Source organism: Terrapene carolina, unplaced genomic scaffold (genome assembly GCF_002925995.2).
Source record: "Terrapene carolina triunguis isolate 2854851 unplaced genomic scaffold, T_m_triunguis-2.0 Scaffold647, whole genome shotgun sequence".
In the NCBI taxonomy this organism is placed as follows: Eukaryota; Metazoa; Chordata; order Testudines; family Emydidae; genus Terrapene; species Terrapene triunguis.
Genome location: NW_020664998.1, coordinates 262,043 through 275,002, shown reverse-complemented (window position 1 = coordinate 275,002; position 12,960 = coordinate 262,043). Strand labels below are relative to the sequence as shown.

Below are 12,960 nucleotides of genomic sequence, written 5' to 3'. Positions count from 1 at the left end.
TGTTCCCCTCATTCCCTCTGGGGCACCTGGCATTGGCCACTGTCAGTAGACCCGATACTGGGCTGGATGGACCCTTGGTCTGACCCAGTAGGGCCATTCTTATGTTCTTATGGTACTGGCCATTGTCAGAAGACAGCAGATTGGGTGAGATTGACCTTTGGATGGCCCGTTCTTATACGGTTATGCCCAGGGAGTGACCCGCACAAAACAGTGCTGTGCATGCTGGGAAAATCCCCTCGGCCGCCTCCCCTTGACAAGAAACAAGCAGACACCTGAATGGTTTCAATACCATTTTTATTCAACCCACTGGATTCACTGATTCACCCATTTTAAGGCCGTCTATGGCTGATGTCCTGCATAACTGACGTAGGAGAATTACACCTAGTTCCCCCCCACACACCCAGATAGAGCCCAACAACCTGTGATGAACTCATCTCTCCAAAGGCACCCCTAAATCCCAAGGGGTGCGTGGGGGGTGGTTTCTCCAGGATCTTGCAGACAGAGGGCAAATCAGGACAGCTGTTTCCCCAGGAGCAGCCCGGCCAACGTTGGGAAGAACGCCAGGGCGTGAACAGCAACGTTAGAGCCCTTGCTGGTAGCCGCACGGCAGATGGCTTTGGTCAGCGTATATGTCTTCTGGGAATAGTAGAAAGTGCCATTGACTTCCAGCTCACAGGCGCTCTGGGTAGCGCAGCCTTTCAAGACCAATGTGGTGGTGGTGCTTTTAACTGCAGATGGAAAGAAACAGGCGATAAGAATCAAGAATGGCCTGGCCTTTTCGTCTCGTCCCCTTCCCCACCAGCCTGGGCCGCAGAGCTTTGCCAATAGCCCATTTTGGGGGGGTCGGTTTCCAGCCTGACAAACCGTTGGAAACACTCGGGTTTGAGTTGACCCAGAATGGATGATTTTCGGCAAAATGGAAGCGGGTGACAGAAATGAGTTACCTTTGGGGTTGAAAGGGAATGTTTTGTTGGAGGTTTTTTATTTTGAAAGGGAACATTTTGTGGGTTTTTTTTTTTTTTTTTTTAATTTTTACACAAATTCTCAAAATGCTTCATTTGGCACGAATCAGCTCTAACACATTAGACCTCACTCTTGTCCCAGAGCTGGCAATAGAACCCAGGAGTCCTGGCACCCAGCCCCCAGCTCTAACCACTAGACCCCACTTCCCTCTCACAGCTGAGGATAGAACCCAGGAAAAACTAGGACTCCAAATGTTGATTCTCATAACCCTTCGATGCTGAAAAACAGGGGCCCATATCAATGAAAATAAAGGTGTCACTCAATACATGTCACCAGTTGTAGGGTTAGGGAATTCTGGATTTCACCAGTTCTGGCAGGAATTCCCAACTGCCTGGGAGAGCTCAGGTCAGTTCCCAAGCGTGTTTGGAGGAATTACCAAGCGTCCCAGCAAAGTCGATGCAACGATCTTGAGAGCCCATGCAGGGGATGTTCACGTTCTTGCACTGGTCAGCATCCGGCGCATCGCAGGCTGCGCACTGCAGCCCGTTCTTGGGTGAGCTCTTCGGCGGCACTGGGAACAATCGGAGAAAGAACCATGGGTCAGAATTTCAGGACACAAAGAGGCTCATGATGGAGAATCAACAGAACTATCCAACCACACAGCTAGAACTCTCAGCCAGGATCTCCTCATCTCTCGTCTCGGTTCCCGCAACAGCCTGCTCTCTGGCTTTGACCAATGCAACCTGGCCCCGTTCAACTGCTGCTGCAAAAGTTCTCCAAGCCTGTCGCTTGGACCATGGCACCCAATTCTTTGTGTCTCTCCCTTTTTTCCATTGCATCAAACATAAGCCAAATGCCCCACTGGAAAAATCAAAAAAAAATTCCTATGGGAAATTCTTAAATGAACATTTTCAATTTGCTGCCACCTGATTTTCATTCTGGTTTTCAGCTTTCGAGGCCAGCGGGCCGTTTTTTGCCAGCGAATGTAATAGATGGAATGAAATCTGTGTTTTCGGATGTTTTTTCCTGTAACGTTTCCAAATGTCTCCAGTTTCGGGAAAAGGCACAGAGCAGTTAAAGGAATAAAAAGGAAATGAGGCATCTCCGGCACTTTGTAACTTTGCCAGCATTGGCGACATTTGGAAGCATTAGAGAGAGGAAAAAGGAGGAGACTGGAAATAACTCAAACAAACCCTGGGGTTTATTTAGTCACAAAATGCCAGAGGAGGAGGAAGAGGAAGGGGGAGAGAAGGAAGGGGGAGACCCAGGTTCAAAATAGGGTAGAAAAAAAAAACAAAAATTGACTTTAATTTCCAGTAATGTCTGAAAACATTTTGGATTAAACTCTAGTTCTGGGGTGGGCAAACTTTTTGGCCCGAGGGCCACATCTGAGTGGAGAAATTGCATGCAGGGCCATGAATGTAGGGCTGGGGCAGGGGGTTGGGGTGCGGGAGAGGGTGCAGGGGGTTGGGGTGCAGGGTGCAGCAGGGGGCTCAGGGCAGGGTTTGGGGTGCGGGAGGGAGTGTGGGGTGTGGGAGGGAGTGCAGTGTGCAGGAGGGGGCTCAGAGCAGGGGGTTGGGGGGCAAAGGGTAGGAGGGGGTCGGGATTTGGGCTCTGGCCAGGTGCCGATTACCTGAGCGGGTCTGGGGTGGCAGCGGCACGCAGTGGGGCTAAGACAGGCTGCCTGCCTGCCTGCCCTCACCCCGCGCTGCTCCGGCACCATGTCCCTGCGGCCCCTCCCATTGGCTGCAGTTCCCCGTTCCCGTCCAATGGGAGCTGTGGGGGCTGGTGCCTGCAGGCAAGGGCAGTGCGTGGAGCCCTCTCTCCCTCCCTCCCATCCTGGGCCACAGGGACATGGTGCCGGCCACTTCCGGGAGCAGCACGGGACCCACGGTGCCACTGGGGTGACAATCCCACGGGCCGAATCCAAAGCCCTGAGGGGCCGGATCCGGCTCGCAGGCCATAGTTTGCCCACCCCTGTGCTAGTTGAAACATAATTTGGTTTTGATTTTTCGGAGCCTCCACCAAACCGAAGGGGAAAAAAGTCAGTCTCTCTTCATTGTGCTGAGGCCAGGGTGAAATGGGGCCAGTTTGAGTTTTTGTAAAACAATATTTCACACACGCAAAAGTGTAAAGCTCTTTGCTTTTAACCTTGCAAAACGGAAACAGTTTGGAAATTTCTAATGGTCGCAGGCAAATTGTTTTCCCGCCCGTCGAGCAGCTGTGCCTGCGAATGGCTGCGCTCGGTACGTACCGGCCAGGGTTATATTCTGGTTGCATTTGTTGCTTTGACAGCACATGGAGTTGGTCCTCACTTGTTTGTCAGTCCCGACGGTCAGGCTGATGAGCCCTGTGAGGCAGGTAGTGCGGTTCTCCACACAAGTTGCGTAGACGGTCTCACTGTCCTGTCCTCCTAGGTGCAGGGGGGGAAAAAGACAAAAATCAGCCTACATGTGTGCGCACACCCAGGCACCCCACAACTCCTCCATCCACACACCCAACACAAGCCACCCACCCACTCTCACAAACCCTCCCCCACACCATCCTCCCATACCACACAACCCTTCCCCAAGGCACACCCGACAAAACCCGCACACACTCACCTTCCCCACACACAGGCTCCTGCCCCACAACAAATGCCACCACCTACAGCACCCACATATACAACCCTCCCCCCACCAAGTACAACACCCCCACACTCACCCCAGCTTCCCCAACACACACAACTACCCCCGCACTCTACACAACCCACCACATCCAAAACTCCATACCTGACATAACACCCCCCCACAAACACCCAACCCAGACACCCTACACAACCACCCCACAACAGCCATACACAACACACAGCCCATACCAGACACAACCCCCTCGAGCCACACACACAACCCCTGCCCGTGCCCCCCCCACACACACACACACAAACCCCACACCTCAAGAATAGATCTGACCCATCTCATTTATTTCTCATCCTAATGGAAGCAAATTTTGGCTAATCCACTCAGGTTAAAAGGGATAAGAGCATCGTGGGCTGGCTGGAAAGTTAGGCAGGTTTGGGGGAGGGAAAGGGGAGCACCAGGCCCATCTCGCTCACCTGAGGAGACTGTTTCCAGAGTGAACATGCAGGCCCCATTGGTGGAATTTACTGTGCACTGATCCTCACTGAGAGAACATTTAGCTGGGGAATTCATGCATGAACAGGAATCTGTAGGAAAAATCACCAAGGGTCAAGGATTAATTCTGGTGCAAAGGTCCCTCCCTGCTTCTTGTCTGTCCCTAAGGGTTTAATTTAAATGGGGGGGTTTACAGGTGTCACTAATCCAGATTAGTTGAACCAGATTAAGTCCCAGTGTAGACACACTCAGTAAATTCAGTTTAGTTGACTTTACGGTGGAGGTGAACGAAACTGAATTAAAGCCACTTTTAATCTGCATTAACCAAAAGTGTGAATTTAAACTGGATTGGTTAAAGTCCTCTGTGCACACTTTCTGTTGGGATTAAAGTGGCCTTCATTTGGCTTAGTTTAATTCACTTTGGAGGTAAATTAAGAAACTGAATTAAGGTCATTTATATTCCAAATTAGATGGGTTTAATCCAGTTTAAAAATCACACCTTTGGTTAATTTGGATTAATTTTCCAGAGTGTCCGCCTGTAGGCAAGGCCTTTGAGGGGAGAATCATCAGAAGGAACTTGATAGAGGGTTACAGAGCAGTAGCTGAAGGGTAGGTGGCATGGCCGGTCAGTCTGAGCCTGAGCAGTTTACACGAAGGCCATTTGCACAATTGGCACAAAGGAGCCATAAAATGGGTATGAGTTACTGGGTCTAATGGGGTGACACTGGGGTAAATCAGGGGTGACTCCAATTTAGCCAATAGTGTGACACTGGAGTAAATCAGGAGTGACTCCAATTTAGCCAATAGGGTGACACTGAAGTAAATCAGGGGTGACTCCGCTGGAGCCCGTGGTTGAAAAGGATAATTGTGAAACGCGTGGCTCGGAGACTTACATTCGCCATTAGCTGCAGCTAGGAGCACGGCCAGAAGGCTGAGCACGAGGGAACCCTGCATGGCAACCGGGAGAGTGTGGGGCTGGGCTCGGAGCCGGACTGGACTCTTGTTTGCCTCGGATGCACCGAACTCTGCAGCCACAGTGCGCACGGCCTGGGGGGGGGGGAAACACAGGAAGTGGAGAGCTCCAGGATTCCATGCCCTGGGGGGCGGTAGGATTTACTAGAGAAGCTGCCCCTGTCCTGCCCAGTCTAAGCTTGCGACTCACGGCAATGAACGAAATGGCATCTCTAGCCCTGGGAACCGGCCCTAAAGGAAGTTGAGTCTGCAGCAAGGAGACAGGAGCTAACAGCACCAAATCCTCTTGCTGGGAGGTGGCACCATAACATGACTTTGCTGCTTCGAATCCAGAACAATCACCCGCAAGAACTGAAAGCAGAGGGAGACGAAGCAGGCTGCTCGCTAAGGTACAGAGAGCCAACCTACCCCACCTGACTCTAGGCCACCTCTCCACAGATCGCCTCCAGGCACACACGCTACCCTGCAGAGCCCCCAGCCTGCTGCAGGATCAGGAAAGCCCCTTTCCCATGGAAAGCAAATCGCTGGGTATTGTAACACTGTTTTCAATACAGCCCAGCAGACGCCAGCTTGGTGAGGTGCAAGCTGCCCCGTGTGTATTGGGGTGCACAAGCCCCGGGGTGTCCCAGCCACTAAGGGGAACTGGGCCTAAAGGGGGCGTCGGCCCTGCGGGGAGAGGGGTGAGGTCCAGTTCTGGTCGATGGACATGTGCTGGCTTTGACCCAGCTAGTGCACTACAGATAGCAGTGACACACATTCACACACACACACATTCACACACACACACACACACCTCCCTTACACAATCCCCACCCACTCACACAACCCCCCGCAACCTCCCACCCACACACCCCTCCCATACACAACCCCACCCACACACAGACAGCCTCCCCTGTGACCCCACCCACCCACACACACACCCCTCATACACAACCCCACACACACAAGACCCCGCACAACTCCCCACCTACATACCCCTCCACACACAACCCTCCCCCACATAAACAGCCTCCCCTGCAACCCCTCCCTCACACAACCTCCCCCACCTCCCCGCAACCCCCCCACACACACATCCTCACACACTACCTCAACACACACCCCACACAAACCTCATAAACAACCCCCCATACACATAACCTCCACACACCCCTCCCCCACACACCCCTCCGTCACGTCCCTGACAATCCCCCCCACACCTCCCTATAACACAACCTGCCCACTCCTCTCCCCACCCACACACCCCACTAACCTACTGCCCCACACACAACCTCCTCACACACTCCCACAAAACCCTCCCCCACTTCCCGCACATCTGCTCCCACCCCCACAACCCTCCCTAACACAAACCACCCCCACGCCCCTTCCGCCCACCCCCCAGCCATGCATGTGGCCACACTGCTATCCACCGCTCAAGCAGAACTAGGACAGGTCCCTCTCCCTGGGCTGGGCCTGACCCCTCAGCTGCCATGTGGACAAACCCTGAAGGATTAACAGGGGCAGACTGGTGGCCCTCCCACAGCTGGGGCGAGAAAAGACTGCAGGGCCAGGGACCCCAGGGGGCAGAGTCCTTGGGCAGCTGCCTGGCTGGGCTGCCGGAGGCAGAGAGTGAGTGGGAGTCGCAGAAGCAGCCTGCGAGGTTGTGCCCCAGCACCCTTCTCTGCAGTCTTGGGGCGCTTTCCAGTCAGGCATTGAGTGACGTGACTACACACCTGTCCCGTGTCGTTTGTTCTCCCCTACTTACTCCATCCTGTCGTCAGTAGGGTCCAGAGTCAACATGCTGAAGCCAGAGTCTCTCAGCTCTTCACTAAGGTTCCTGGTCCTGACTCACTAGAGTAGCTTCTGCCCCAAAAGGGGAGAGAATATTAAAGATCCAGGTGGAATCCTAGCAAGGAACTACCAGACACGGGGCTAAACGGTCACTGGCCAAACAAAGGGGAAATGGAGGCAGCCTCAACTGCAGGGGGCGCCAGCAGCTAAAAACAACGGCAGACAGCAAGTTGACTCTGAACCCTACTGATAGCCTCATTGCTCATTATTTCAAAGCTGAAGCAGGTGCCACCAGCCAGATGGGCCCTTGGAATTGCCCTGGTAGTAGAAAGTAGCTTTAAAGTGTCTGGAAACCGCCCCTTTTAGTTCAGCCGAGAATGCGGATCTCCTATTTTCCTCCTGGGAATAAAGGACGAGCCAAACCCAGGGTAACTTTTTCAAAGTGCCTGTAGGTGGAAATTTTAAAACTCTGAATGGAGTTAGGCTCCTAATTCCCATTGAACCCAAGGGAATTAGGTGCTTTATGGGAATCCACTAGGTTCCTGAAACTTTAAATCCGACTCCTATTTGTGTTACGAGACAGAGAAAACCAAAACTGCCAGTTTCTTTCTTCTTATCGCATCGTATCTTATCTGCCAGATAATGGGCCAAGAGAGAACCTCGGTTTTGCCCAGTCTGGCAAATCCCATGGACGAAACCTCGCAGCTTTATCCAAAGAATTGGCTTGACAACGGGGATTTTGCCCTCTGGAATTTCCGCAGGATAAAAAATCTCCGGTCAGAATTTCTTCCCCCCATTGGGTCATAACATTTTTTCCCCATGTGGAAATTTGAAAAAAGTAAGAAAGCGGGGCGGGGGCGGGGGGGGGGGGGGGGGAATCGACCTTTCCCCATTTCTTGTCTGGTTTCCCCAGTTAGAAAACAGCAGCAAGGTGTGAAAGTTTGAGTTATTTCCCCACACCCACACACTTTCTCAGCCCTTTTGCAACCAGAAAAAACACAAAACCGAAGTGTTACTTTGGCTCGCTTAAAGAGACAGTTAAACAGGGAGACAAAGCAGCGGGGCCGATTGGACAGAGCCCTGCGCTGCGCTTCAGAGGACTGAGCAGGCTGCTGCTTGCAAACCCCTTCCCCATCGTGCCTCAGTTTCCCCATCTATAAAACAGGGCTGTGATTAGTATTATTTTAAAACAATCAGTTACTTTCTCTTGTTTTAATTTTTGAAAACTTTCCCCACTCCACTTTTCCAGAGGAAAACTTTTTAAAAAATGAAGAGAGGTTCGGCATTTTCCTACCATTTCCACAGGAACAATTTCTGGATCCCACCCGAGATCCAGGGGGTTTCCCTGTCATGCCAGGTGCCCCACAGACCCTGCCCGAGACACACAGGGTCTTCCCATATGGCATGTGTGCCTGGGCCCCGCCCAAAATCGGGGATGGTGAGTTCCCCATCGTGCCAGGCACCACCTGGGCCCCACCCGAGATCCAGAGATGCTCACCATCATACTGGGAACATATAGACCTCAAGTGAGATCTGGAATGGAATTTAAATTACATCTTAACCCTTTTATCAGCAGCAGAGCTGGTCAGAAATGGGAAGGGGAAAAAAACCCAATAAGATCCAGGTGCTTTTCATGTTTCAGAAATCTTCTCACTGCTTTCTTTTTGGATTTCTTCACTGGCGTCTTTCGAGAGAGTTCTTTTGTCTCCCCCCGGTTCTCAATTGAAATCGCGTCTCGGGCGTTTTCCCATTTCGCAATGGTTTACACACGCACTTTGCCCCCCTCTGATTGGCACAGACGGAGTTATTTACTGGCAAGAGAAACCGTATTTCCAAATTCGGAGGGAATTCGTTGTGCGAAATGGGGGGGCTCTGGGACGGAAAAGGAGAAAATTTACTCCCCGTTCAAAAAACCCGCACGGTTTGGTTGCAAAAACGTCAGCGTGGGTGCGAAACTTTTCTCAGTTGGGTTGAAAAACGTCGACCGGCTCCTAGGTCCCAGTTTAGGACAATACTCCCGCGTGTGAACTTGGGTCTCATGGGAGAGGAGAGGGCAGTGGGCCAGGGACAGCGCTTACCTTCAGCCTCCCAGGTCTGGCGCTGGCGAGGATGGGGAAGTAGGTTGTCTGGCTATGCAAGCTGGGCACCTCGTTTATATAGATGGAGGAAGCAGCGCAGATGGCTCCTGATAAGGGCCCAGGTGGCAGCTAGCCGCAAATTATCCCACGGGGCTGTTATCAGATTAACCCTTTGCTTGCCCATGGGACGGATCCAATGTTATTGCTTGTTTCCCTCTCGGTTCTCTGTGCTCCCTACAGTCACCGCTCTCCGCCCTTGTCTCTGTTTACGCGACTGGGCCCCCCTCGGAGGATATTTAATCTCCCAGGGCCTGTTTCCCAAACGCTGCTGTCATCGGACATTCCCCAGGCTGGGGTTCACCCCCTCCCCAGAGGTGGCTGCATTTCAGTGCTCTCCTAGCCTGGAGGGATCTCAGGTCCCTTGGCACGTGAGAGAGAAAGAAACGTACCAGGGTAGTACCTAGAGATCAGGGACCCGTTGTGCCAGGCGCTGCACAGACATGTCGACACTGTCCTACCCTGAAGAGATAGATAGAAAGATTAGATGGATGGGGTGTATGAGGATAGATAGATGGGGTGTGGGGAGTATGAATGGGAGAACAAGTGAATGGTTCTACTCCCTAAGCCTCAGTTTCCCTCTGTCTTCCTCCGATCTCCCAGCTCCTCCTCCCCCCCTGGCTGGTTGCTTCAGACTCCTGAGAAATTCCATTGCAAGTGGCTGTTCCCCAGAAGCGGCCGGGCGTGCTGAGCTGTCTGATCAAAGACTAAATAAACGTAAAGGGTAATAAATAAGATAAGGCGGGAGTCGAGCTGCCGAGGACGAGAGCCGCGCCGTGGAGGGAGCGGTGATGTTAGACACCAGGATAATCAGTAATATACTTAGTATTCGAGACGTGCACATTGCCAGTTGACATTGAGAGCGCTCCATCCCCGCAGGTGCTTGTCTGGTTCCCACACCTGTGATGTCTGCATGTCCCATCACCGCTTCTCTTGGATAAATGAAATAGATTCAGCTCCTTGAGTCTCCCAACAGGTCAGGTTTGAAGACCTTGAATCATTCCTGTAGCTCTTTCCAGCGGGTTGCGATCGAAAATTAGCTCAGCCCAGCTCCGTCGCTCAGGACAGGAGCATGAAAAATCCACCCCCCTGAGTGATGTAGTTAAACTGACCTGAGTCCCTGTGTAGACAGCACTGGGTCGACAGGAGAATTCGTCTTCTGATCTGACTGCCACCTCTTGGGGAGGTGGGTCAACTACGCCCACAGGAGAAACTCTCCCGTCGGCGTAGGTGGTGTCTACCATGAAGTGCTACGGTTGTACCGCTGCAGTGTTTGAAGTGTAGATAAGCCCTGAACCACCTGAAGGTGGCATTTCACAAACCCGTTGTGTGAATGTCTGTTTGGGAGACAAACGGTTGCATCTTCGCTGCCAAAGAGCAGCCAGGCTGTGCCCCAGAGCTGGCATCCTCTGTAAGGCTGTACAAACCCAAAGTCGTGGACGTCCTCTGCCCCCAAAGAGCTGACAATGTAACTAGACAAGACAGACCCGGGGCAGGGGAATAGGGTGCAACACACCTGTGGAGCGAGCAATGGGTGGGCAGCGAATGGCATGTGAGTGCCACGATTTGGGGGGAGGGTTAGTTAGGAGGGGATCAGCCAAATGGGAAGGAAGCTAGAGGAACAGGGCAGGATAGGAGGGGTCGGCGTGGGGTGAAGCCAAGAGGAAGAGACTGGGATAGAGGGAGGATTGGAAGGAACAATCAATCAATCAATCAGCACTAGGAAGAGAATGATATGAAAACTGTAGAAATGTCCCTGGCTACTTCTGCCCCAACCAGCTGGAGACCCAGCCAGCATCACCCGGGGAGGCGGCATTTCGACAGCAAGGTGAACCCCTGCCATCGCTGTGGGCTGCTTTGGCAATGGATCTACGCTGCTACAGACCCCGTAGAGTAGCCATGGCCAGAGGGGGTCAGCTGATAGACAAAGCCTTAGACACTGATATAAATTCATCTGACGCTGTCCCAGGCTCAGCTGTGCGGACGGGATCGTCAGTGAAACAGACACACGCAGTCCCAGGGTATTTTCATTTTAAGATCCTGCTTTATTAGGTGCATTTACCTCAATAAAGACACAGAGAGACTCCAGCTACCTGTCTCCCCACCCCGAGGATTTTAGCCACCGGGTGCCTGGATTGTCGACGGGGGTGACACAAATGGGGCATCCATCAGGAGAGGTATTTGAGCAGCAGGAGACTGGACGAGAGGAAGGCAAAGGAACCGGGCCCAGGGATCCGGTTGGTGCTGCTTAGAGCTGGTGTGCAGGTATCCACCGTGCTCACTTGGTACATGTATAATCCAGAGAACACCAAGAACTCCTTCTTCAGGGCACACGCGCTCTTGGTCGCGCAGCCTCGTACTGTGAGCGGTGTTGACGAAGAGAAATCTGCATAGAGAGACAGACGTGGGATCAGCCTGGTGGGGGGGCTCCGAGTCCTACCCCCCTCATCCCATCCCCCAGCAGCACCTTAACTCTCCTCCCGACTGCCCATCGCTGGCTACATCTACACAACACACCGGTGTCAGCAGCGTGGAGGTTGCGTGTTACTAAACCCCACAGGGAAGGGTGTAGACGGGGAGGCATGGCTGGGGTCAGTGGAGAGGGCGTAGGGTTTGTACGCACCCTTCTGGTGCATCTTTATTCAGTCCAGCTGTGCCTCACCGGCTACCCGGCTACCTCACCCTGTGCCGGGGGGCTTTGCCTGCGGGTACACTGCATGCCGCCCAGAGGAGCGTGCCACGTAGACATAGCTTTTGATTGGGACCAAGTTTTTGACATTGCATCAGAACAGCCTCAGTCCCCTTTCTTCTCCCCATCTCTGAGTTCCCCAGACCCCCGGCACCCTCTGAACACCCGCTGCTCTGTGGTTCACCTCACGGCAAGCGCCAGGCCTGGGGGGTCAGGTCACAGCACGGTGAACAGCTCTGCGCTGTCATATGAAATGGGGGGACTCCAGAGGCCGAATTCCCATTTCCCGGCAGGTGGGCGAGAGACAGGGAGGGAGAAGGGCAGGACAGAGGGGTGTTCTCAGCCTAGGGTAACCAGATGTCCCAGTTTTAAAGGGACAGTCTCATATTTAAGCCTACCTGTGGGTGTCTGGACTTTTTCTTAAAAATGGGCAAATTGTCCTGTATTTTCTGTCTCCTGCCCATCAGTACTGGCAGGTCCTGATGCTGGCTGGATCCCTGCTTGCCAGCCACCCACCCACCAGCAATGAATGGGGGGTCCAGTGTCCGATGATGGGGGTGGGAGTGCAAGGCTGGTGGTGGGGCGAAGATGCAGCACATCGGGCCGGCTGCTCCCCCTCCTGGTCCATCAGCGCAGCCCCCAGTGGTGACCGGCTCCCCACCAGCAGGCCCCCGTCCCATTTCTGGCTGGCGCTGGCTGCACTCTGTGAGCTGTGGTGGCTGGTGCATGTGGGCAGGCGCCAGGCACCAGCCGGTTACATGTTGCCTCTGCTGCCCACCCATCGGCCCTTTACATGCTCCCCCTCTTGGAATCATAGAATCATAGAATCTCAGGGTTGGAAGGGACCTCAGGAGGTATCTAGTTCAACCCCCTGCTCAAAGCAGGACCAACCCCAACTAAATCATCCCAGCCAGGGCTTCGTCAAGCCGGGCCTTAAAAACCTCTAATGATGGAGATTCCACCACCTCCCTAGGGAACCCATTCCATGCTTCACCACCCTCCTAGTGAAATAGTGTTTCCTAATATCCAACCTAGACCTCCCCCACTGCAACTTGAGACCATTGCTCCTTGTTCTGTCATCTGCCACCACTGAGAACAGCCGAGCTCCATCCTCTTTGGAACCCCCCTTCAGGTAGTTGAAAGCAGCTATCAAATCCCCCCTCATTCTTCTCTTCTGGAGACTAAACAATCCCAGTTCCCTCAGCCTCTCCTCATAAGTCATGTGCTCCAGACCCCTAATCATTTTTGTTGCCCTCCGCTGGACTCTTTCCAATTTTTCCACATCCTTCTTGTAGTGTGGGGCCCAAAACTGGACACAGTA

At 53.1% G+C, this 12,960-nt stretch overlaps 1 protein-coding gene across 1 annotated transcript; it reads right to left on the bottom strand.

The window, feature by feature from the left end:
- Positions 1 to 510: 510 nt before the first annotated feature.
- LOC112119043 (phospholipase A2 inhibitor and Ly6/PLAUR domain-containing protein-like) lies at positions 511 to 5,030 on the bottom strand. The gene is made up of 5 exons (XM_024217577.2): positions 4,970 to 5,030; positions 4,054 to 4,168; positions 3,218 to 3,363; positions 1,400 to 1,534; positions 511 to 728 (listed from the first exon to the last, which is right to left on the bottom strand). The coding sequence occupies exons 1-5, from the start codon at positions 5,028 to 5,030 to the stop codon at positions 511 to 513; spliced, it is 675 nt and encodes a 224-aa protein (XP_024073345.2).
- Between the last annotated feature and the right edge of the window lie 7,930 nt (positions 5,031 to 12,960).

What these genes read in the sequence shown, in the direction of transcription:
- LOC112119043 (XM_024217577.2), bottom strand. Translation starts at nt 5,030, where the DNA reads ATGCAGGGTTCCCTCGTGCTCAGCCTTCTGGCCGTGCTCCTAGCTGCA. An exon ending in AGCTGCAGCTAATGGCGAAT is followed by an intron (nt 4,169 to 4,969) that starts GTAAGTCTCCGA and finishes TTTTTCCTACAG; the next exon opens with ATTCCTGTTCATGCATGAAT. An exon ending in CGACTTTGCTGGGACGCTTG is followed by an intron (nt 729 to 1,399) that starts GTAATTCCTCCA and finishes TTCCATCTGCAG; the next exon opens with TTAAAAGCACCACCACCACA.